The sequence below is a fragment of the Chlamydotis macqueenii genome, chromosome Z (genome assembly GCF_036417535.1).
Source record: "Chlamydotis macqueenii isolate bChlMac1 chromosome Z, bChlMac1.mat, whole genome shotgun sequence".
Lineage (NCBI taxonomy): Eukaryota > Metazoa > Chordata > Aves > Otidiformes > Otididae > Chlamydotis > Chlamydotis macqueenii.
Window position 1 is genome coordinate 41,671,876 of NC_141593.1, and position 24,287 is coordinate 41,696,162.

General features: G+C 40.5%; 2 protein-coding genes across 6 annotated transcripts; one reads left to right on the forward strand and one right to left on the reverse strand.

The window, feature by feature from the left end:
* HNRNPK (heterogeneous nuclear ribonucleoprotein K) lies at window positions 1-19,257 on the reverse strand. Of its 5 annotated transcripts, none has more exons than XM_086769964.1 (16): window positions 19,120-19,251; window positions 16,299-16,377; window positions 16,115-16,194; window positions 15,118-15,215; window positions 13,665-13,721; window positions 12,121-12,164; window positions 11,147-11,219; window positions 10,568-10,681; window positions 9,593-9,721; window positions 8,792-9,099; window positions 8,216-8,270; window positions 5,455-5,505; window positions 2,836-2,857; window positions 2,676-2,758; window positions 2,022-2,191; window positions 1-1,176 (listed from the first exon to the last, which is right to left on the reverse strand). In XM_086769964.1, exons 3-16 carry the CDS (start codon window positions 16,161-16,163, stop codon window positions 1,146-1,148), a joined length of 1,284 nt encoding a protein of 427 aa, XP_086626090.1. In that variant the 5' UTR covers window positions 16,164-16,194; window positions 16,299-16,377; window positions 19,120-19,251; the 3' UTR covers window positions 1-1,145. The 5 variants fall into 5 exon arrangements, with proteins under 5 accessions (XP_086626090.1, XP_086626086.1, XP_086626087.1 ...); XM_086769960.1 differs by having other exon boundaries at window positions 1-1,237; XM_086769961.1 differs by lacking the exon at window positions 19,120-19,251 and adding an exon at window positions 18,831-18,947 and having other exon boundaries at window positions 1-1,237.
* RMI1 (RecQ mediated genome instability 1) lies at window positions 18,878-24,287 on the forward strand. Its single transcript, XM_086769959.1, has 2 exons — window positions 18,878-18,968; window positions 21,571-24,287. Exon 2 carries the CDS (start codon window positions 21,596-21,598, stop codon window positions 23,471-23,473), a length of 1,878 nt encoding a protein of 625 aa, XP_086626085.1. The 5' UTR covers window positions 18,878-18,968; window positions 21,571-21,595; the 3' UTR covers window positions 23,474-24,287.

A 24,287-nucleotide genomic window follows, 5' to 3' on the forward strand; every position in this document is an offset into this window, starting at 1 on the left:
TTGAGTTTTTAAAGTTTTTATTCAGGAAGTGAAATTAAAACCTGAAAACTATAAATACAAATGCCAAAGTATTACATGATATCCAGAGGCTTTATATTTTTTAACTTCTCACAAATAATTCCTGTGAAATTCAACATACAACAGGGAAACCAAATAAGTTTTAAGTTTTGCATACAATGAAAAACAAGTTACAGAGTTAGATGCTGTCAATTTGCCATTTATAAGAATTTCTACCTCATACAAATGAAAGCTCAGAAAACTATAATTCATTCATTAATGGTACAGCAACTGTCATTTCTAAAAGTGTTATCTGCATTAAGCAAGCTGTCTATAACCAGGTGTACTTTACCACTGTTTACTCAGTGACATCACAAAGTTTTAAAATATTTTATTTATATACTGTCACCAATATATATATGTACTGCAAAGAGGGCCAAACACTTGCAAAAATGTCAAGTTTTACACATTTCCATGAATATTTCTGCATTTTTTCCCGAACAGCAAAGCAGAGTCCTTGTTTTCACACAGTTTCTTTAATTTGTCAAAAACCCCCAGATAACTCCATCTACATCAAAGAAGCAGAACAGCAAGCTTAACAGCAACTTTCATTTATGGAGGGGGATTGGGGGGGGGGGGGGGGAAGTGTATCCATTTTAGGTATTACCTTATACATATCTGAAGAAAAATGACCACCAAGAATAGGTTCACTAAATTTATTTAAAAATCGTAAAGTGTTTCTTACAAAAGAGCATTACATTCTGCACACTGCTCTCAAAGGATGCCAGGGACACGGGGACTACCAGTATTCTTCCCCCTTCAGAAAAAAATACAGTGTACAGGGTGTTCACAACAATTACAGAAAAACATTACATTTTACCACCACCAATGAACAAAAAAAAAAACAAACAAAAAAAAAATCACTCTCTGCTGCTGCTTCAAAATGTCACTGTTAGTCTCATGCGCCCTTTCCCTCCCCATACGTATTTGTAAGGAACTAAAACATTACATCTGGTGGACAGCAAAGATTCCACTACACCTCAAATGCAGAACACCTATGAAGCAGAGGAATGTTGGCTTTTTAAACAGAAGCAGATTGAAAAAAAAAAAAAAAAAGGGTGCAGGACTCCTTCAGTTCTTCACTAGGCTTAGAAAAACTTTCCAGAATACTGCTTCACACTATAAAAAAGAAAAAATAATCTTGCATTAGAATCCTTCAACATCTGCATACTGCTTCACACTATAAAAGAAAAAGAAAAAAGCATGTATTAGAATGATGGACCATACATCTTGCATCAACATTCACAATTACATTCTTAGAGCATATTAAATTACAAATTCCCAATATGTTTTAAAGTAAATAATTCTAAAAGATTAATGGCTAATAATTACAGGTATATCAACATATTTTAGGCACATTTAAATATTAGTAATCTAAAGCCAAATATTCAAGTTAAAATACTGAAGTCTGCTATGACAACCAACATGTTAATAAAGCGAAACTAAGCAAATTAAATTGGAAGCCATTAGTATTTGTCAGAAAGAAAAAGTAATGCCAGTAAGGTGTGAAATGCTGCACAACAGCACCAAATCGATTTCAACTTGTCCTGTAGAGGCATGGTCTGTGCCATATGGCAGACTGTGATTTGTTGTCAATTTCGTTATCTAAAAACAACAAAATCACTAGTCTTCCACACAGAACTAGACCAACATCCACTGAAATCTTCTATATTTTCTACAGGCTCTATGTAACTTATTACAAGTAGTTTTTTGCAGCAGTTTTCACCAGAGAAATGAGAGGACTGCTTGGTTAAGGCGTCTTCCAGCAAGGTTAGTTTTGAGGGTGTCTTCATTTTAGTTAGAATGGAGAACAGAAGAGAAGCAAAGCAGAACTACCACTGGAGAAGTTAGGTTTAAATAGTTACTTAAAACCTGCCTTCTAAAAACTGTATCACACAGAAGAGAATGTACATGGTCAGTCAGTTTAAAATTGACAGCAGGGACAACATTAAACTTTAACTTGCCTGTTCTGCAGTAAATACTGTGCATTTTGTATCTGGTCCTGTGTTCCTGTAATAGTTATTATCCGATCTTCTGAGCCTTCTAACGGTTCATCAATTTTGATCGAAGCTCCTGACTCATGACGTATTTGTTTGATTCTCTGACCTCCTTTTCCAATAATAGATCCGGCCAACTATGGGAGAAAGCAAAGCATTAATTTCCTGACACAACTTTCTCTCTAAAAACAGTTACGAAAGTCCCAGCAGTGTTTGAGTAGCTTCCATAAGTTTAGTTCTAAGATTTGCAATGGAAGCTTACTTCTTTACAGCCTCAAAAGATCCTCTGCAATATTAATTGTGTAAACACAGGTGGGATAAAACTGGGAGAACCAGTTGCTCATTTGCAAAAAAAAAAAACAAGTTACCTAGACCATCTCTATTACTAAATATTAACAATTAATAAAATCGTTTAGTGTCTCTCTAAAGTGAAGACACAAAACAAGCACCCAAAGAATACACTTCTGGTGATTTAGAAACACTTGTTTTGTATGAGAAGTACTTATCACACACCCTCAATCCCTCTGATTTACTTACATAGTCTCAGAAAAGGCTGTGACTTTTTTTTTTTTTTTTTTTTTAAGAGAAAACAGAAGTTGAAAGCAAGTCAACGTTACTTACATCTTTGGGAATCGTTACTTGTGTTGTGATGATAGGTCCACCAAGATCTCCATATGAACCACGTCCCCCTGCATAAGAATAGTCTGATTTAAACGTATGCATCAAGCCCTTTAATAACTACATAATGAAGCACATGTAAAGGTTCTACATAAACACTTACCATATCCAGAGCCACCCTCAAACTGTAAGAGAAAGAAAAAAAAATATCTTAGTGAATAGCCATGCTTCATTAAAATATTTTAATCTTAAATATCAATATCTCAAATAACTTTGAGCCTATTTTATGCAAAAATCTCAACACCTAACTTTACTATAAATGCAACAGTGTTGTGCCCTCAAAGCATACCGAGGCAAAAAGGGCAGACCAGAAACAAAAGGGGTGGGTGAAAGAAATGCCACTAACCTATTATCTTGCCCTATCAAAACCCCAAGGAGTGAGGCATAAAACGACATAAAGGATCCAGCTATACCAGTTTATGAAGCAGTCTCACTAATTCAGCTGGCAGTAGACAGCTGTTGATGCTGACTTACTCCTAACCCTCGGACTAAACTAACATTCAAATGAAAAGTTAAGAGTACAGCCTTATTAATGCTACTAATACAGCTCAGGAGAGACTCAAGTATCCAGTTTGGGGACAAAAAAGTTTACCCAGTGACTGTTAATCCTCCTACTTAATCTGCATCTTCAGGGGAAAAAAAAAAAGTTCTTAAGAATAGCTCTATAATTTCTCTCTTGATTCTGACTATGCTACAATCCTTTGTATCTCAGAACAGATAGTAATGAGTTACTTCTGTTCTGCTACCCTACACTAAATCCAAATAACTTCAACGAGCACTCCTGGCTTCCTTTTTTTTTTTAATGATTTCTAGCCCAGTATTTGAGACCAAGTGCTTCATTTCATTTAATGCCTTCGAAGTGCACAAGACCCCACTTTTATACTTTTCTATAAAAGCAGAGAATAAATATGCACAGTTCTCCAGAATTCAACTTCTGGGAGAACTGCTGGGGTGGCCTCTGTGAAAAGAGGCCAGGGGCTGTCCCTGTGCCAGACAAAGCCAGCCAGTTCTAGCCAACACCAAAATGGACCCACTGCTGCCTACAGCTGAGACCACTGGCAAAGCTGGTGGCACCTTTGTGATAACATTTAAGAAAGGGTAAAAAAAACCTAGTGTGGTAGACATGCTCTGAAGAAAGCTGCAGCCTACGGAGAGCCCCGTGCAGGTGCCTGGCATGTGGGGGACCCACACTAGAGCAATCTGTTCCTGAAGGACAGTACCCCATGAAGAGGGCTCAGGCTGCAGTAGTTCTTGAAGAACTGCAGTCCACTAGAAACACCCCCATTTGAGCAGTTTGTGAATGACTGTATCCCATGGGAGGGACCCCACACTGGAGCAGGGGAACAGTGTGAGGAAGCAGGAACAGAGACAAAGTGTGACAAACTGATTGCAACCCACCATCCCTCACGCCCCCTGCACCACTGCTGGCAGAGGGAGTAGAAGAGTCAGGAGTGAAGGAGCAAAGTTGAGCCTGGGAAGAAGTGAAGGGTGAAGGAAAGGTGTTTTTAGTTTTCCTCTTCGTTTCTCACCATGCTACTCTATGTTTAAGTGTCAATAAATTAATCTTGCCTAAGCCAGCTCTGTTTAGCCCATTATGGTCATTAGTAAGCCATCTCCCTGTCTTTATCTTGAGCCACAAGCTTTTCCACCTTACTTTCTCCCCTCATCCTGCGCAGAAGGGGGAGTGAGAGAGTGGCTGGGTGGGCACCTATCAGCCAGCCAAGATCAATCAACCACATCTACTTATTTGCAGAAGTTGTATTACAACAACTTTTCCCAAAATACTATTTACCTGATACCTTTTCAGAAGATCAAAACAGAAGTACTCAGACCAAATAGTTAAGCTTATCCTCTGCTGTACAACCTATATTGTGCAATCATATTTCTTAGCAATACAGATTGTAATACAACATAATAGAGCTTGTAGTGGAGTCCAGAACACAACAGGATAAAGGACTCTGCTTAAGACTTTAATTCAGAGAATGATCAAAGCAGCATACTGCATACACACAGACATATTCCTGTCGATATTTGCCAAAGGATCCCTTTTTGGGCTAACCTATTTTAATGAATAATCCTCTCCTCGACCATTTCTGCCTCCCCAGACTACAGGACAGCAAATGAACTTGACAGCAGATAAGTAATTACGTTTGCTGTGTTAATGTAAGCTAAGAACTGATGTTTAGTAGTTGGCAGCACTTTGCCATCTTCTAGACAGCATGAACACCTGATGAACCCCGTTACTTCCCTTCCTAAAACCCATCTGATCAAATGGTATATTTTCAAATACATTGATAAGTAAGGCATTATAGTTTATCCACAAATATAAGTAAGAACTTGCTTTTAATATTTACTGTTTGAAATATGAGAAATATGAAGCTAATACAAAATATGTACCCTAAATGCATGCATCTGCAATGCACCAGTTATGGACAAATTACTTGCTATTTACAACACAAAAACTGTGTGTAAAATAGGCAAAAAGAGGTACAAAAAAGCTCCTCTCTTTCGGACGTGCTGCTGCATACTTCCACAATTCTATTAACATTACCTGCCTGCACAGGACACACTGTTAAGATGAACTGCCAATAAATTCCAAGTCAGAAGGACAGTTTTATGACTTTCAATAGGTGTAAGCTGCAACTGGCTATACTAAAGAATATTCCTGTTATCACTTAACCTGTTCAATAAAGCACTCTCAAAAAACGTTGAGCACACTCACCAACTCTGGTGGCTGCATGTCGTCACAGGCATCCACATGACACTGCATCATCTTCCAGACACAACATGATAGGAAGAAAAGAGTAAAGAAATCTAAATTAAGTCCGTGTAATACAGACTTACAGGTAACTTGGCAAGCAAATACAACACATACTGGTATAAACATTTGTACTACAACAAAGACTTAAAAAGTATATGATTTATATCACTTTCAAGACTCACTCCCTTTTAATTTCACTGTGAGGGAACTGTAAGTGGTCACACTCACTCTTCCCCCCTCTTTCTGTGGTGTTAATTAGACTTTCCTCTAACAAAGAGGGTCAGCTAATGGCAGAGCAAAGCCGGAAGGATCCTCCACCAGCCCCCCTCCCCCCGCCCCTTTTCAAACACCTTCAAGTGCTATTATGTATCAAAGTCTTATTTCTGCCATCTGTTAGAAAATGAAGGATTAGTAAGACTGAAACAAGTAACTGTCAGTGATTATCTCCGTGCCAACAGCAGGTCAAGCACAAAGGACACTGCTTCCTATGTTCTACCAATTCACTTCCATGTAACTCATATAGCTAATCACTAGGCTAACAATCTACTGCTGCCTAACTATATTAGAAAATTACAGTTTAAAAAATGTGATATTTTTATCACATAATATCACAAAATATGTGATATTTTTATCACATTCTAAAAGAATATGCTTTCTTTTAGAAGTCTACAATTTCAGCCACTGATGTTCATTCTGAACTAGTTTCTCAAAACAGCATACACAATGCAATATTCTACTCTACAGACTCATTTGTGCTAGTGACTACTGGTACTAGTATAGAAACCAGATGACACACCAGCTGGAAAAGGCCATGTACTTAGTATTAGTAAGAACTCACTAAATTTACACTTAATGAAAGAAAGTGCACACAGTCCTAAATTATGTCAAATGAGAATTTTCTCTTTTAACAGGAGAGTGAAATTTTGTTAACTTTCTTCCAGCATCTGCATGCATAAGTAGAAGAGCTGTCATACATTCTTCCTTTACTGATTTTTTACATGCTTGTTAATGTAAAGTCTTTTAAACATTAAGAATGTTTTGTAGTTTTTTAAGTGTAAGTGTCTTTATTCAAGCATTTATATGTCAAGACACATGCATGGACACATACATATGTAAGTTAAAAAAAAAAAAAAATCAAAACTAGGAAGGATTTGAAGGAGCAAAAGCACAACAGAAGTCTGAAGAAACAGAAGTCAATGAAGCGACAGTCCACCTAACAGGAGACATTCTGATTTAACTGTTAACTCAGATTTTAAATTTTTTTTGTGCTTTGAAAATTAATTAATACAAAGTTAATTAAAGAAGAGGCAAGAGAATAAAATAGCTTTATATGCTTGTCCACTTTATTTTCCACCCCCCTCACTGTTATCTGTGTGCACTGATGTATCTGAAAGACTCCCCAGGATGAGGATGTTAAAAGAAGAAATACTGGAAACATATTCAGTTTTTTTTCAACTGCCAGAATAGCCCTTATGGTCCACAGGCATTTAAGTCTGCACTTCAGCAAAATGCTTCACAACAGAGATTATAAACCAAGTGAACTCCTTCAATATCAGTGTCTAATTAAACTACAACTGTAAGGCAGACTAAGAAATAAGTATCTTCTCACATAGATGACTTTCTATGGGCAAGGAGAATTAACAATATCTTTTAAAATCAAAACGGGTTTTTCTCATCTCAGCATTTACAAGGCTGACAGTACTGTCTTATCTCTGGAACCCCAGCAAATTCACTGTTACTCCCAAGGAGGAAACTGTAAAGCCCATTTAGGTAGCCCATTTCATAGCTCTTCTCTACTCCTTTTCTTCCATTCATTAAAAAAAAAAAAAAAAAAAAAAGGCAAAACCACAAAAAACCCCATCTCATCTCACCTGTCATCTTAAGGTGCCAAACAAAGCCAGAGGAGAAAAGATTGTTACTGTAGAGATTCACCTCCCAGACACGTATGATTCCTCTTCCCAGGAAAGAGGGAACTAGTACAACAGCAGATGATTGCTAGGAAGTCGTATTTTAGAATACAACATCCAAGAGTTTCTTTATGTCTTTTTTTAAAGCTTACATATATTGGCAGGTTTTTTTTTTCCTCAGCAAATATTAGCATTAATAGGGCTAAATGTACCTAATTTAATTTTGGGTTCAACTTAGCAGCAGCCTTAGCTCCAAAACATCTGAAATTACAGGAGATTTTTTTTGCAGAGAAACCAGCAAATATACAAGAATTGACTCAAAGGTGCAATAACCCTTCAGATCAACTAGAACTCTTCATAGATACTATTCTATAATCTGAATTATTCTATCCTTGTGCTTTCCAACATTAGTGTTGAGAATACATGTATAAACCAAAGAATTTAAAAGAATGCTGTTCTGAAGTGTCTTCTTTCATCTGAAAAGGCTACCAACTCTCATTTCTGTCATCCTCATTAAAAAAAAAAAAAAAAAAAAAATCTAACAGGCAATGCAAGAAAACCTGCAGAGTACAGCACAAACTTTCTAAATCATTTTTTCCTGGCAGGAAAGAAAAGAGATCATGTCTTATATACCACTTCCACCCCAACCATTCCTCCACAGGAGGGACCATTTATATGGACAAAATATTTTGGTTGTATGATCAGAACCACGCATGTCCCACACTTAAGTGGATGTGTTCACCAACAGTATCTTCAGAGAGTCAGCATGCTAATTGTCTTTACAAAACAGAACAAGGCAAATTTTAAACTCGTACCATGCCATCGTAACGATCTCCTGGTCTGCCCCTTCGGTCATAGGACATAAGATCTCTAAAATAAAAAAAGCAGCAACATATGAATTGTCTTACAGAATCACAGGATAGTTTGGGTTGGAAGGGACCTTTAAAGGTCTTCTAGTCCAACCTCCCTGCAAGGAGCAGGGACATCTTCAACCAGATCAGGTTGCTCAAAGAGCCCCATCCAACCTGGGGATGCTTCCAATGCTTCCAGGGATGGAGATATAAACTATTTTATCTATTATAATTTAAATTTTCACATTTATGGTTCACACACAACTTAATTTCAAACTACTCTATCAAAGTGGCAATTCTGTGAAATTCTGTAAAGTACTGAATGACATAAATGTTTCAGAACTACTGACTGTAGTCCTGATATATTACTACAGTACATCAAATAATTAAATTCCAGTACTTTTCAAAATATTCTGGTCTAATACACACTCAGTCCTGCATAACCACTACCAACATGAAAAAACCACTAGAAAGATGAGTATGATTCAGGAGAATGCACAAAATCTGAGGTTTTTGTAATGCATTTATGCAACAACTCACCCGCCGCGAGGAGGTGGTGGAGGAGGAAGAGGAAGATTACGAGCTCTGCTGCCACCTCTACCACCACGACCTGGTGGAGGAGGTGGAGGTCCTCTGCGAGGACTCATATCATCATAATCTCTTCTTGATGGAGGCATAGGTCGTCCACCACGACCAGGGGGCATTCTATCAAAACCTCCTCTTCCACGCATCGGAAAGCCTACTGGACGTCCCCTTCTATCATCAAACATCATTGTGAAGCCACCATAATCATAGGTTTCATCATAGAAATTGGGATCATAAGGCTGGGCCCGTCCTTTAATCGGAGACTAAAACAAATAAAACAAAAAATCAATTTTCCCCAATCAATTAGGATTACAATTAGCATATTTAATTAAACTAATATATTAAACATATAAATACAAATTTATGCATCTGGAACACGTTCTTGATTTCACAACACTGGTTAGACAGGAGGAGATGGTGACATGTTTCCTGTAAACTTAACTATGCTGTTACTTATCAGTGGCAAATAGATTTTTTTTTTTTCCCTTCCTCTTCAACTTTTGCATCTTAATGATACACAAAGCATGAATAACGGCCCATTAATACTGAAAATTGTTTTCCTTCTCCATAAGGTGCATCCCAATTCTAGAAAACGGAAATAGTTTCAAAAAGTGGGAACAGTCAATCACTTTGATACTGGGAAAGCAGAAGGTTCTGAATTCAAAACAGAAACTGAAAGAGGACATTTTTCACCCAGATGTTCCCTTACATTCATGAATGCCAATGAAAGAATAAAATAAATTAAATAAACATTACCTCAGAGATAAGATCCAAGATAATCTTGATACATTCAACTACTCTATCAGGTTTTCCACCAATAAGCACCACTCTGTCAGTAGAATGAGGACAACACTCTTGGAAGAGCTTAATGGTGGTCTGCGTGTTCTGTCGAAGAAAAAAAAAAAAAATCCAAGATTGTCCAGTGTAAGCATTTTAAACAGCTTCATAAACCCATTAAAACATTTATAAAGAAACAATCCAAAAGGCAATTAAATTGCCAGCCATTTTAAGTGTATGCTTGTTTCCAAGTTCTCATAACTAATTTAATTTTAGGACTACATTAAGATCTGTGCTGACATAGTTTTGTATGAACAGGAAAAAAGTTTAATCTCTTTCAATTATGGCTTGTCAACACCACCATTTAATTAAACACTAGCAAAAGGACCACATATCCATTGCAAGCTTACAGGTTGCATTAACCTTCAGATGTCAAGAAAACATGCCTTGTACACAAGACAGCGATGTTGCCATGATTCTATCTAGTCATCTTGCCTTTCTCAACCCACATAAACAGATATCAGCCTAACACCTGAACTGGCCTGAAATTGTCTCTGACACAGTGCCAAGAAAGGTCAGAAAACAGAGATGTTCTATGTTTACAGAGACCATTAGCTTTTAAAAATCTCTTTCCTTCACTGAAAGAAAACAATAGTCTTCAAGGAGGTAGAATTTTTTAAAAAAATAAAAATTAAAAAAAAAAAAAATTCCTTTCTTTAAAACATTACCACAAATATTGCTTAGACGCTTGCTACAAAGTCCTAGGCTCTACCACTACCAACGACTTTACTCCTGTGGGTTTGCAAGAAAGTTGCAACTCCCAGATCCATCTCAGAACATCAAAATAACGTATCAGTATGTACTGAAGATACTTATACTTGCCCTTTACGAACACAGAACACTAAATTGTTTATTGAACAAAAACCAAGTCTCAGAAGAACAGGAAACAAGTACCTCTCTGAGCTCTTTAATTTTAGCACCCTTGACACCAATAATTCCTCCTGCCAAACTCTGGTGAATGAGGAGTCTTAATTCGCAGTCAAAGTCGCTGCCTTTGTAGTGTTGATACTGTAAGAAACATGCATGCAAGGAAAAGAACAAAATATTAGTCACATTAAAGTTTTTTTAAATACTTGAGGTTTTGTTTTGTTTTGTTTTTTTTTCTCCAAACACAATGGTATGACTTGATTTATTGCTGAATTCTAAACCTGCTTTCCTTTGGAGGATCGTAACTATTTAAGCATCTTGCTCAAGTTACAACTACTTAAAAACGGGCACTAAGCAAGTCAGGTGAAAAGTAATTTGAAATGGGAGAAGCTGTTTGGAACGTTAATTTAACAAACAGTGACTATGTCCTCTATAAAAAATATGTCAATACAAACATGCAGTTTGAGAGCCATAACCCTTCTTTAAGATGCTTTTCGTTTTTATTTTCTAATTACTGTATTTTAAAAGTGTCAAATAACCTAGAACCCTCTTGTTTCAAAACGTAATATTTTACCTCTAAAAAACCACAAATGCTAAGAGACATACCTCTTCTAAAGTAGGGATAATCTTCTTCAAGATTTCTCCAATTGTCTCTATATCTGCACTTATACTCAAGATGCTGTTGGAGGCCATCATATCAGACAATATGGACAATGCAGAAAAGAAGAAGTAAATTTTTTTCAGCATCATGCACAAAATTCTAAGAAGATTTACTACACAGAAGAGCTTACATTTAATATTCCCCATTTAAAGTAAACCTGTTTGTTCAATTTACAACACATGCATCTTTGTTTATGCCCAATACATATGCATGATAAATTTAAGATTAGATAGGTCTTGCAGAGAGAGAAAGAAAGAAAGACAGAATGCGCTTTTGGAAGGGCTCAGATTAAGTGGGCAAGAAATTGACGCAGAACTGAAAGCAGAAGTGAATATTTATGTTCCCCGCCACCACTAATTTAGGATACCCTCGCTATTACATTGGTAAAACTGGCACACCTTCTCATAGAAAAAGTGGGGATATGCAAGTGGTGAACATCGTATCTGGAGTAAGGTTATGAGACCAGTTAGAAATTAGATTACTAATGGGCTCTCCAAGAAAACAAATACAAATGCAAGACAAAAAAAAAAATACCAAAACAAATGGGAAGTGAAGGAAAGTGAACCAGTTAGCATTTCATCAGAAATAATTATGAACAGGTAATGTTGAAGGGAGCAAGGTGGGCCACAAAGACAGAGCGAGAGACTATTTCAAAACAATTTGATTTACAATGCAGCGAATATGCAACACTTGAAGCTGTGCTCCTTCCATTGAAATAAAATTAGTGGATCGTTCGGGTGGGCAACTCACGTAAAAGTTCAGTGACAAAAAGACTTAATGGGGAAAATAAGACAGAAAACTTGAAAAAAAACAATACACCGTCTATAAGGGGATACTATTTAATTATATCAAAGGCAGGTAATAAAATACATTTCTCTCTTTCTAATCAGGCAGTGAGGCATAAACTGTTGGGACATACCGCTCGGGGCCACTGCTGTCTGGGACTGAAACACTGGCATTGTACTGCATTGGTCATTGGCGTTCGTGGATGTTGGCATTGGGCATGGGTATTCAATCGGAAGTTGTCAAGTATGGTACCCGTTTGGCAACGAGCACATTTTTGGGCATAGCCAACCAGGGTTTTCACATGGGCGTTCAGGGGCGGATGGGCCAACGTCATGGTGGGCAACGCAGGGGCAAGTCGATCCAGTACATGGGCAACGGAGATATATGGCCAAAAAAACAAGGAGAGGGAAAAGGGGGAAAAGCAATAAATTTTAATTTAATACAAACTATACTCATTACTCTCAATTAATGAAACAAGCTTAAGTTGTTCTGAAGACTAACACAATAACGGATTGCTACACCAACTGTGGCTTAACAGTATGGACCTTAAAAATGAGTCACTTGATCTGACTAAACTACTTTTTACTTTTAACATGTGACGTTTCAGTAGCAGGCTGGCTCATGAGGGTAGACACAAAACCTGTCGAGATCGGTATGGTTAGAACCTTGGGCAAATCGGGAAAGTTATTTTCCAGACCAATCTAAATTATGTGGACTTAGGTGACGTATTGATTTAGTTAAAAAATAAAAAAAGAAAACCCAACACAAAAAAAAACACCCTAAAAAAAAAAACAACTAGCTGTTGAAGTTAGTGAGCATGTGTATGATTCCTGACCATTTCAACTTAAACCTCAATTCTAGTTGCGGTAGTTTATGAACTTCGTTGGAACTGATTTGTAATGATATACTGCCAAATCTTGAGTTGAACAGAGTCTTGATCAGAAAAACTGTTGAAATTGTAGCTGATGTTAAGTACAGGAGTGTAAACAAACAGAATTTAAGAAGCGTTGCCAAGTTTTATAAATACACAACATTAACACTGAGCATGTGTCTAATCACAAGAGTCAACCCACTGTAAAATGTGAATAGGCAAATAAGTCATGACCATTTAAAAATACTTCCAAGTAAGAGAGTAGAATGTTCCTTTACTGTTCTATACCTGTATTTAAATGAAGCAACCTTAACATTAATGCTTCTGTGCTTCATGTGCAAGCTGTTAAAGAACAGATGGACCATTTTGTTTGTTTGCTTTTTTTTTTTAAAGGAAGTTAAAGAATTTCTCTATCACTGGGTTAAGCCAGCCACCTGCAATGGTTTCGGTAGTATTGTAATTGCTTCACACATATGGGAAATGGTACAATTAAGGGTTTTAAGCTTTGTCAATATTTCTAATTAGGATGTTAATTCACTTGAAGTGTGTAATTTAGTGGAATCCCATTCAAAAGCGAAGAGATGTAATATAAATCTCTCCTCCCATGAGTCAAGCTGGGTTTTAATTACAATAGAAATTGAAGAACTACGTTATCTACTCTAACAATCATTACAAATGGCTTGTAACTAGACTACTGATGTCTAGAGTTGAATTGCTCCCATTTCTAGAAATGTATGCAATCAAGCTTTTGATGTAGTGCCCTGAAAGAATTGGTGTTAAATTAGTTTAAACTCATATATACTCACGTCTGTACGAAGTGCCTTAATATTTTTGCCACCTTTTCCAATCACTGCTCCAGCATTCTGGAAAATAGTTTTCAGAAGTTACGTCATGCCAACACAGCATAGAACATGTTTTTGAACTCAAGACTAAGAATGATAGATATATTTTCACGTTACCCTGTTGGCCTGCAGGATAGGGGCAGATGGGCACTGCTTTTGAAAGGTTCAAATAAAATTGAAACAAAGTGGTATAATTTGTCCATGGAAGAAGTGACCAACAGCTCTTACCACTGAACTTAGGAAAGAGAAGGATATCCAGCTTTGCAGCTAGGATTTCTATTACAAACGGAAGCTTCCAGACCATTCTGCCTGTGTTAAAGTAATCTCACAGACTATAGCTCTCAAAAAATATACTGTATGAATGCAATGCAGGTCAATAATTTCCCTGATGTATTTGATTAACTTTTAAAAATTTTTTTCTTTTATTTTGTTAAGGAGTATGTTCACAAATTCCACTTTTGCACTCCAAACATTTCTTGGTAATTTCAAGCACTAATTTTCATTTATACCTCTGTAACTTAGCTGACTTCTCAAAGCAGTATATTCTGAAAAAGGTTAAAGCCAATGTTACCAGTCACTAATTTCAAGTTTCTAACATCAACAGGAATAAATCAGCAGATAGTCAAGAAGGGCTATTCCAAACCTGTATTATTACCAGGTTATTTCAAGGATGACATGCAAAAGTATTGCTTTATCACACAGCTCATGTATTATGCTAACAACATCTAAACCATTTTGCGGTACGCGATGTAACTTGACTATTGGTCACAAGTTCCGCACAGTTATGGTAACATTCCCCCACACCACCTTGAAAGACTGAGGTATTTCAGAAAGTATAAATCACCTGTAATAATTCAAAATTCCAGAGGCAATTCATACATAGCAACTTTACTAGAACTATTTACACTTGTCAACGAAACCATTGCAATCCCTGAAGCATTACACCCACCTTTCTTCCTATTTGAACAGGTTTAGTAGACCTGTTTGGGAGAGTTACTAGAGTTCTAAGGAAGTTCTCCTCTTACCTCTCATATTTCAGTTACAAACATTAGCTGATCACTCTCTAGACTGCTTCCTTTCCAAAGACTAATACACAGTCATTTCCCTGAAAGTAACAACCTTCCGCTCAAATGTAATAACACCTTATAACTTCTATTGCTCTGATTTTTAAGTAAGTATATATTTTACAAATAGCTATATTGATCCTTAGGGACTTACCCTTTAAAAGAACCACTGAAGATAATTCCATTGCAATACACTGTTACTGCCATTCACACACACTTAAAATCACTGCTAATAAGTTATCTCATATTAAATAAAGTACGTATTCTTTCCAAATATATATCCCAACACACTCTTTGTCACCTCTATCTTGAGCAATGCTATAAGCAAAACCAGTAGAAACAAAAAAGCATACTTTGCTCTGAAGCAGGATGCGTAGTTCAACCATCTCATCTGTGTTCCGAGATCTTTTGAAGGCCTGCTCTTCCTCCATATCTTCTGCAGGACGTTTGCCTGTAGACAGGTCCATAGGAGGGAAACGCAAACATTTATTTAACTTTCTAAGTTGTAATAAAAAGGAACACATGCCAAATTCATGCTCTGTACTCTTAACACATTCTTTCCTACTGGCTCAACACTAATTACTGATGCCTACTCGGCGCAACCATAGCATAGCACGGAAACAGGTCTTTACTATCAGCTTATGTATTGCTAACCACTGAAAATTCATTAAAATCTATGAACTATGGTTTAAATGAGCACGTTGCACACAGCTAGTGAGAAATACACGACACGCTGTATAAAGCAGTGCAGCCGTAGCCAGTTAGTATTTATTTATAATTTGCAACTGAGAAAAACCTTTCAGGCAAAAGGCTCAAATATAATTTGTCCAACACTGAAATACTGGTGGAACATAGTAGAGTACCACTTCAAACACTGTTTGGAAAAAAACTGGCATGAATCAACTACACGAATGTCCTAACTTCCTCAAAAATTACGCTCAATAAGTTTTTCATTAAGCTCTTTAGAGCTATTTCACACAATTATAGTCATGTGTTTAAAATCTGCAGTAAACAAAATCCAATTAATGGATATGCCTGATAGTATTCTTACATATTCACACTCTCCACACAGGTACTGACTATTTAACTATGAAATATTTTAAAATTCTTAGTTGCAACTTTCAGCTACTTACCCCATGTCTAAAACACGCCAACAGAAAGATTATGCATTTATGCTTCAAAAGCATGTGTAATGACAGAGTCTAACTAAAAATAAGCAAATCTAATGCACAATGCAAAACTACTGCTGATATAAACATCTAATACAGTTAAAGCATTACAAAAGATTTAGAAACATTGAAATTTAAAGACATTCTTTCTAAAAAATAAATAGTCCTTTAAAAAATTTACCATTTGTCTCTGTGTTGGTAAAGGTCTCTTCCTGCTGTTCAGTCTCCATTGCCTTTTTTTCTTAGGTGGGCAGGCAAAACCTGTTGAAGAATAAAAAAGCTGGTACATCTACTTTGCAATAAGGTAAACTGTACATCGTGCTAAAGAGGAAAATCAAAAAGAAATGCCTGCTTCTAGAACTTACCGCTATTATATATCCGCGCAGAGAAAAACTCAAGTATTCTGGGCGGGATCAAAATCCAACAGCCTATTGGTTCAAGAGCCTACGAAAACAGCATATATCAAGTCGTGACTCGGCTCACTTAACAGCTCTGATTCTCCCTACAGCAAACACCCTGAGGTTTGACCCGAGTTTTTGCTGCAAAGTCTTTCTTTATAAAAAAGAAAGCATATCCAGGACAAACACACCACTCAGAGGAGTTAAAAGACAAGTCTGAAAGCTTACAGGTAAACAATTACCTGTAACTGAATTACAGTTTTTTGGCACACACTAGTTTTAAGTAACCACATTTACTAAAAATTATTTTCAGATACTTAAAGTGAACATGCACCTAGCTCCTATTTTCAACATGTTAATGATATATGCCTTGGATTTACTTTTTGAAGGACACTACATAGCTATCTCCTCCTGCTGTTTAGTTCTAAACAATTTAAACTAAAAAAGAAAAGTTCTATTACTGCAATTGTCAGCATTATTTTTATAAATTATCTACCAATGTACTAGCAGGCATTTCAGCATGTCTTCCACTCAAGTATAACAGCTGAACAAAAGTGAAATGACAACTTCTAGCCACACTGGGAAAAAAAATCTTTTAAAAATATCACCCTCTGCAGTTACATATAATCCTCTGCACAAACACAACCAAGAACTTCAAAAGCAGCTGAACTTCACTACAATTTTCTGAAATAGGTATCTAATTTGTGACCTGCTTTTGTTAAGTAGATCACAGAATACTAGTGAGTCACATTAGAGAGAAATCTGGACAAAATAATTTCGTAACTTACTCTCTTCAAAAATGTGTTTCTACAGATAACGCAGCCAAACAAGCATGTATTTCCCCCTTGTATTTTATTAATTTCCACTGTCTCAACAAATAGTAGCCACTCATTCTGGTGTCCATAAAGGAAAAAAAAAAAACAAGGTGCATTTAACTTTTTAGAAATCAACAGCTGGCTGAAAGTATGTTTAATTGTTGCCCTGCTTGTACAGGCTAACAGCAGGCACTGCCGACAGGTGGGTGCTCACTTACAGCCACCTGCTGCCGAGCGACTGGCTTTCCAGCACACGCTGGTCTCTCCAAGCACTTTTAGGACACACAGATTTAAGGACAGCGAAATCTCTGCCAGATGCTGTCAAAACGCTGTTAGGTGGGGGAGAGTAGTGAGGCGCCGGGCAGATTTTTACACGGTTTAAATAGCCCTTTCAGGCTCCGGTTTTTCTGTTTCAAATCATCCCAGGAATTTTAGGGCTGGGGGAGTGAACTGCAGTATACTCTTCAGGACTTTAGTCTCCCCCAGTCGCGCGTACGTAAGGGGGGCTCACGGTTACTGCGCTCTGCCGGGTAAATCGACTTTGCAGGACTGAACTGACCAATGCCATGTTTTTATAAACACCGACAGGATAAAACTGCCAGGAAAGGCGGGACGCGGCACCACCTACCACAGACGAAAGAAAAGAGCTGAGAAAGGCCGACGCGCCTCAGTCCCGCTCCCTCCGCCGCGCAGCGGCTCCTTCCGCCCGCCCGCCGCGGCGAGGAGCCCGGCTGGCTGCGGGGTGGGGGAAGCGGCGGCGTTACGTAACCCCCGCAGCCCCAGCCTCACCTCCCCGGCGGCGGCGGGGACCAGCAGAAATGGCGGCCCCTGTAATGGCGCCCGCCCGCTGCTAGGCGGAGCCGGCAGCGGAAAAGCCGCCACCACCACGCGGTCGCAGGGAGCTTTACCCTCCCTCCTGCCCAGGGAGACACAAAGGAGGCGCCCGGCGGCCCGAGCGCCAGCGCAGAGGGCTGAGCGGGACAGCCTCGCCGCCGAAGGGGGCTCCTCTGCCGCCGCCGCGCCCACCCTCCAAAACAGCGGCGAGCCGCGACGCGGGGCGCTCCCCAACCGGCCTCCCCCGTACAGGCCACGGCCGAGAGCGCCCTCCGCACGCCGTAATTCCCGACAACTCGCCCGGGGCACAGAGTTACCAAGGGCGGGCGCAGGAAGGCGGCGGCGGCGGCCGCTCCCCCGCCCTCTGAGAGCAGCCGCTAACACTGCCGGCCTCCGCCGCACCGCGCCTCCGGTAGCCACGCTGGTTGGGCTGCAGAGCCCTGGGCCGCCCGCAGGGACAGGTCCACCCTTCTCGTCTTCCCCTCGGGGCGGGCGGGGCCCCTGGGGCCCGCAGGCTGCCCCGGCCACCCGAGGGGCTACTGCCAGCATCAGCTGAGCCGGCCACACACCGGCCTCCTTCCACGCAGCGTTCACGCCGTTCACCACCGTCACTGCGGGGACCCGGCGAAGGCGGTTCCCGGGGGCTGAGGCCCGGCTGCAGGGGAGGCGCGGACCCCCCGCACCGCTGTGTCACGGAACGGCGCCGAGCGGCGCACCACGGCAGCTCTGCCGGCCCCAGCAGGGCCCGGCCCGGCCTGTCGGTCGTCGTCCCCCGCTTCCCGCCCCCAGCGTGCGCGCAGCGCCCCCTCCTCGCCGGCCCTGCCTACACCTCGCCGCGGGCTGCGCGTACCTGCGCCTGCCGCCGGCCCCACCGCGAACGGGAGAGAAAGGGGAGCAGCCCCCACCGCCAACGCTCACATCCACCAGCGCCACCAGGCGACTGGCCCCGCCGCCTCTCCCCTGCGCGGGCCCGGTGCCGCTCCACTGGGTAAGGCCGCTGCCCGTCAGGCGTAGGAGCGCCCCCACCCCCCCCCCCCCGCGCCTCCCCGCCCTCCGTGAAGGCCAGGGCGAGCGAGGCCCAGCTGCCAGGAGATGGGCAGCGCCACCCGCCCCGCGCCGCCGCCGGTTGATGTTTTTACCTGCCCAGTGGGAATTGCGATGGAAGCGGTGCGGGCAGCGGGGAGGGGGGAGCGGGCGGCACGAGAGAGCGAAACCGACCTCGGTCGTAGGAAGAGAAAATGGCGCCTGCGAAAACCCCGCCTTGCGCTGGCTGCCCGACGTCGGGCGGGGGGGGCGGGGGGGGGCTCTCGCGATGCTTAAAAGCTCGCGCGACGCGCGCTTCCTATTGGCTGCTGGGGCGCGCGGGGTTTTTGGGGGTCTGCGCACGGGGAGGTCCCGCGCCCTGTGCCCCTAACCCGCGGTGCTGGGAGCTGAGGCCGAGCCCCCCGGTTACCTCCTGCTCCTCCCGGTAAGTGCAGGTGGTCCAGCTGCGGGTGGGAAGGGGCTCGCCCCGCACCCCGCCTCGCCCCCTTATCTCCCGTCGGGGCCCCGGCCCACGGAGACAGCTCAGCCCGAGGGGCCGGCTGGCCCCTGGCTTTGGTTCAGTCGCTGCAGGGTGTCTTGTGGGTGGGGGAGAGTGGAGGCAGGGTGGGTTTTTTTTCGCCGCAGGTTGTCGTGGAAAAAAAACAAAAAAACCCACCACCCAAACCTGGTGTTTCTTAACTATTCGTATGCTAATTGCTTCTGTTGCGCTCTGTAGGGAAGTTGAGCTCCTTGGTCATCCTTTCTAAGGGGTTAAACAGAGGCGGTTGGGCAGCGTGATGTCTCTTCAGTGTTTGCATCAATGATCTGAGCTGAGTGCACCGTTAGCACGTTTGCTGATGATACCGAACTGGGAGGTGCTGTTCGCTCTCTCGAGGGACATGAGGCCTTGCAGAGCGATCTGGATAGTCTGGGGCGTTTAGTAATGAGTAGTGGGATGAAATTTAGCAAGTCCAAGCGCCAGATTCTGCACCTGGGATGGAGTAATGCCAGACACAAGTGTAAACTGGGAGCGGAGTGGCTGGAGAACAGCCCTGCAGAAAGGGGTCTGGGGGTGCTGGTTGACAGCAGGATCAGTGTGAGCCAGCAGTGTGCCCTGGCAGCCAGCATGACAACGTGCACCCTTGGGGTGCATCAGACACCACATAACCAGCCAGTCAAAAGAGATGATGATTCTGCTGTATTCAGCGTTGGTAAGGTCTCACCTTGAGTACTGTGTGCAGTTCTGGGCCCCACAATGTAAGAAGGATGTTCAGGTCCTTGACTGCATCCAGAGGAGGGCAACAGAGGTGGTGCAAGGGCTGGAAGGCATGTCCTGTGCAGAGCAGCTGAGAATTCTGGGTTGTCCAACTCGGAGAAAAGGAGGCTGAGGGGAAACCTCAATGCTGTGTACAGCTTCCTGAGGAGTGGAAGTGGAGAGGGAGGTGCTGGTCTCTTCTCCCTGGGATCTGGTGGCAGGACACATGGTAGTGGTTCAAAATTGCATCGGGTTCAAATTGGACGTTACGTTGGACATTAGGAAGCATTTCTTTACCGAGAGGGTGTTCAAACACTGGCACAGGCTTCCTAGAGAGGTGGTCAGTGCCAGTCAGTGTTTAAGAGGCATTTGGACAATGCCCTTCCTAACAGGCTTTAACTTTTGGTCAGGCAGTTGGACTAAATGATCGTTGTAGGTCCCTTCCAACTGAAATGAAATATCCTGTCCTATCCTATCCTATGGTATCCTATCCTATCCTATCCTATGGTATCCTATCCTATCCTATGGTATCCTATCCTATCCTTTCCACTTCCTACACTAAAAAGAAGCTAGAGCTTATTAGCCACTGATGTTCCTGATGATGATGACCTGGTGCTACTGCAACCAAACCCTAAACAGTGTCCCATAGATAACAGTGATATATGTCCCTAGATGACAATGATGTTTCAGGCTGGCTTTCTGTTGTCGGATACAAAGCTTTCATCCAGTTACCATGTAAAAGTCACCCCTGTGGTACAAGTGGGATATAGATCCCAGCTTGTTGCTGCTGTAGATGAGGTCTCTTATTTCTGTTTATAACAGCGCTGATGAAATGGGAAAATCACCTCTCAGGTCAATTTCTAAAGTAAACTAGGTGTCAAGAGCAGACACAGAAATAAAAAAAAAATAGAAAAAATATATATAACAAACTACTTCTGGGGTTTTTTTTTGTCCATTTGCATTCCATCCAGAGGAAAGTATTTCAGTTGTACATTTCTAATTAAATCAACACAAAAGGAGAAGTCAGCAAGCAGGATTGCTTGTAGAAGTCTTCATACTTTCCTGATACTGCATGATGCATAAACTATGCATACTTTTAATGCGGAATGAAACTTTAAATATTGGAAATACACGTTTATTTTTAGTATCTGTAGAAGTGTTTTTAATTTAAGTTGCTTCTATTTTGTCACACTTAGAATAGCTGAACTTCAAACTGAGAGCAAATTTCTTTATAATATGAGTGAGAGATATGTCATGACTTTAGCTACTGTCAGAAGAATAAATATGTCTTTTTGTTTTTTTTTTGTTCTAGGAGTTCACTCTTAATTTAAAAGAAAATGTCTACATCTAACATTGCAGCAAGAGTGGAAACTTGGCTTTCATCTGCGTGGCATGTTAAAGTTCCTTTGACGTGGCTGGAAGCATGTATTAGTTGGATCCAGGAAGAAAATAGTGGTGGTAACTTAAGTCAAGCTCAGATTAACAAGCAGGTGTTTGAGCAATGGCTTCTTACTGATCTAAGAGATTTGGAATATCCCATTTTGCCTGGCTCCATCTTAGATGCTCCTAAAGGAGAGTTGTCAGGCTTCTACTCCATACAGATTGATTCACTGGTTGATGTTAGCCAGCCAGCATATTCCCAGCTGCAGAAGCTAAGAGGGAAAAGTACTGTAAATGAAGAAGTAACAGCTAGTACGCAGGCATTTCAGAAGCCCTGGGAAGCAAAGCCTACTCGAATGCTGATGCTGCAACTAACCGATGGGATACATCAAATCCAGGGCATGGAGTATCAACCAGTGCCCGTCCTCCACAGTAATCTTCCTCCTGGAACAAAAATCACTGTACAGGGTAATATTGCGTATCGTCTTGGGGTCCTTCTGCTTAAACCAGAAAATGTGAAACTGTTGGGGGGTGAGGTGGAAGCTTTTCTGGAGGAGTATTCTCAGGAAAGAGTCCTTGCTAGATTAATTGGAGAAAATGAAAACCCTAATTCTGTTGGACAAGCTGGTCGCAACCAAATTGTTTCAAGGCCTGTGGATGAATTAGAACAAACTCTAGGCCCTTCGGATGAAGAACTTTTAGCCAGTCTTGATGAAAATAATGAAATTGCTTTAAACAATGAAACACCTTTAGAAAGCGGATACTACAGTAGAAGTGACAATTTTAGTAGAGCCTCAGGTTCACTGACTGCACACAATGGAAATGTTTTGCTACAGGAATCAGGAAGTCCTTTGCCTCATTCTGGTGAACAAGTTGCACCTCCCTTAGAGTATGTTGATGGCTTTTTAAATGACTTTCCTTTAGAAGATGACTTTCTTCTGGAAGAAGAGGTGCAAAGAGAGCTGGAGGAAGTGCTGCCAGTGGTCATGAAGAGAAACATAGATTTAATTACTGAGAGACTTCCACATACATCTAGAAGCTTCTGCAATTCATCTTTAAATGGCACTTGTGAAAAACATAATGTGAATGAAAGATATAATCCTGTAGAAGCTACTAGCAAGCAAAAGACTTCTGGAAGAAAAGTGTTTGATGGAGATGGAAATAGTAGCTTTTCACAGCACAGGAGCATACATCAGACCTGCAGTTCTGCAGACTTTTCTTTGGGAAATCTGCCTGAAGAAAGGCAGAATGATACAGACCTAGATGAGAGAAGATGTAAATCCCAGCACCGTTCTGATAGCAGGCTGTTAAATGATGATCCTGTATTTTTCTCAAAAAAGGATCCAGAAGCAGGTCAACAGAAGCATGATTCATGGACCTTTCCTTGCAGCGCAGTAGAGACACATTTAGATTTAGATTCTCCACCTTTCACATATATTTCCCTTCTCCTTGCAAAAAAAAGAGAAACTGTTACAATTGTGAAAGTGAAGTGTTTTATTGTGACTCTCACTGGAAACCTCAGAAGCAGCAATGGATCCTGGGGTATAAAGGCAAAAATTTCTGATGGTTCAGCTTATCTTGAAGTAGATTTTGCTGATGATATTCTAACAAGTTTGATTGGCTTTTCAGTGCCTGAAATGAATCGTCTAAAAAAAGATCCAGCTTTACATCTGAAGCTAAAGGATGGTTTAGAAAAATGTCAAAAACAACTGATAGACCTCTGTTGTTTGATGACTATAGAGTTTAATCCACTTCAGTCTAAAGCCACTGTATTAATTCTCCAGGATGCTGATGCAAGACATCTAGAACAATTGAAGAAACGCTTGAATAAATAACATGTGCAAACTTGCAGACTGTATATTAGGAAACATTTGAGTTGGATTTCCCCTGAAGAACTGTTGAAAGTTAAATTTTAAAGTTAAGTGATATATCTTTTCTCTTATAAGGAAAAATAATGGAAAAGTGAGAGAAGGAGATGACTTGTTGAATTGAAACTTAGCATTTTGTTTCTTATGGTGATAGCATTGAAATAAGCTTTCAAATATTTCTGTCTTGATTTAAAATACTCGTGTAATTTCCATTCTGCAAAATCCTCCTTATCCTTGACTGGTGATGTGGAGTAGCAGAATTTGTCAGGGAGTGGATAAGAACCATCTCGTTATTATACTTTTTCAAGGATGATTACTTACCTGATTTTTAAAAGGTAGCTATAGAAGGCTATCAGTCTTTTCTTGGAGGAAAGCTGTTGAGTAAATTTTAAAAAAGAATTATTGTTTAAATGCAGTCACTTCTGACTATGCCTACTTGAAAACTCAAATGCACGTTCTGTGTGCAAGAACTTAAAGTGTAGAGAAATGAAATGTTTTCTTCTAAATGTTCAGGTTTGAAGAAAAAAAAAAAAAGAACCCAACTCTATATGTAAATGAGATTAGAAGCTCTATATTTAAAAAAAATCAAACAACAACAACAAAAAAGCCAAATATTTAAAAATCTTTTATTAACAGAAAATAATTATTATAACATATGGGGAATCTATTTTTGTCATGTTATTGTTAATCATTGGTAGTAGTTTGAACCCACAGTCAGCCTTACTCATTAACTCTTCTGATTACTTGTCTAACTTTTTCACAGAGTAGTCAAATACTTGTG

Excerpts from the sequence above, each read along its gene's own strand:
- HNRNPK (XM_086769963.1), bottom strand. The coding sequence starts at position 16,163 with ATGGAGACTGAACAGCAGGAAGAGACCTTTACCAACACAGAGACAAAT. Across the intron at positions 13,722-15,117 it reads GCATCCTGCTTCAGAGCAAA|AATGCTGGAGCAGTGATTGG; the intron begins GTATGCTTTTTT and ends ACTATTTTCCAG. Across the intron at positions 2,759-2,835 it reads TGAGGGTGGCTCTGGATATG|ACTATTCTTATGCAGGGGGA; the intron begins GTAAGTGTTTAT and ends CGTTTAAATCAG.
- RMI1 (XM_086769959.1), top strand. The coding sequence starts at position 21,596 with ATGTCTACATCTAACATTGCAGCAAGAGTGGAAACTTGGCTTTCATCT.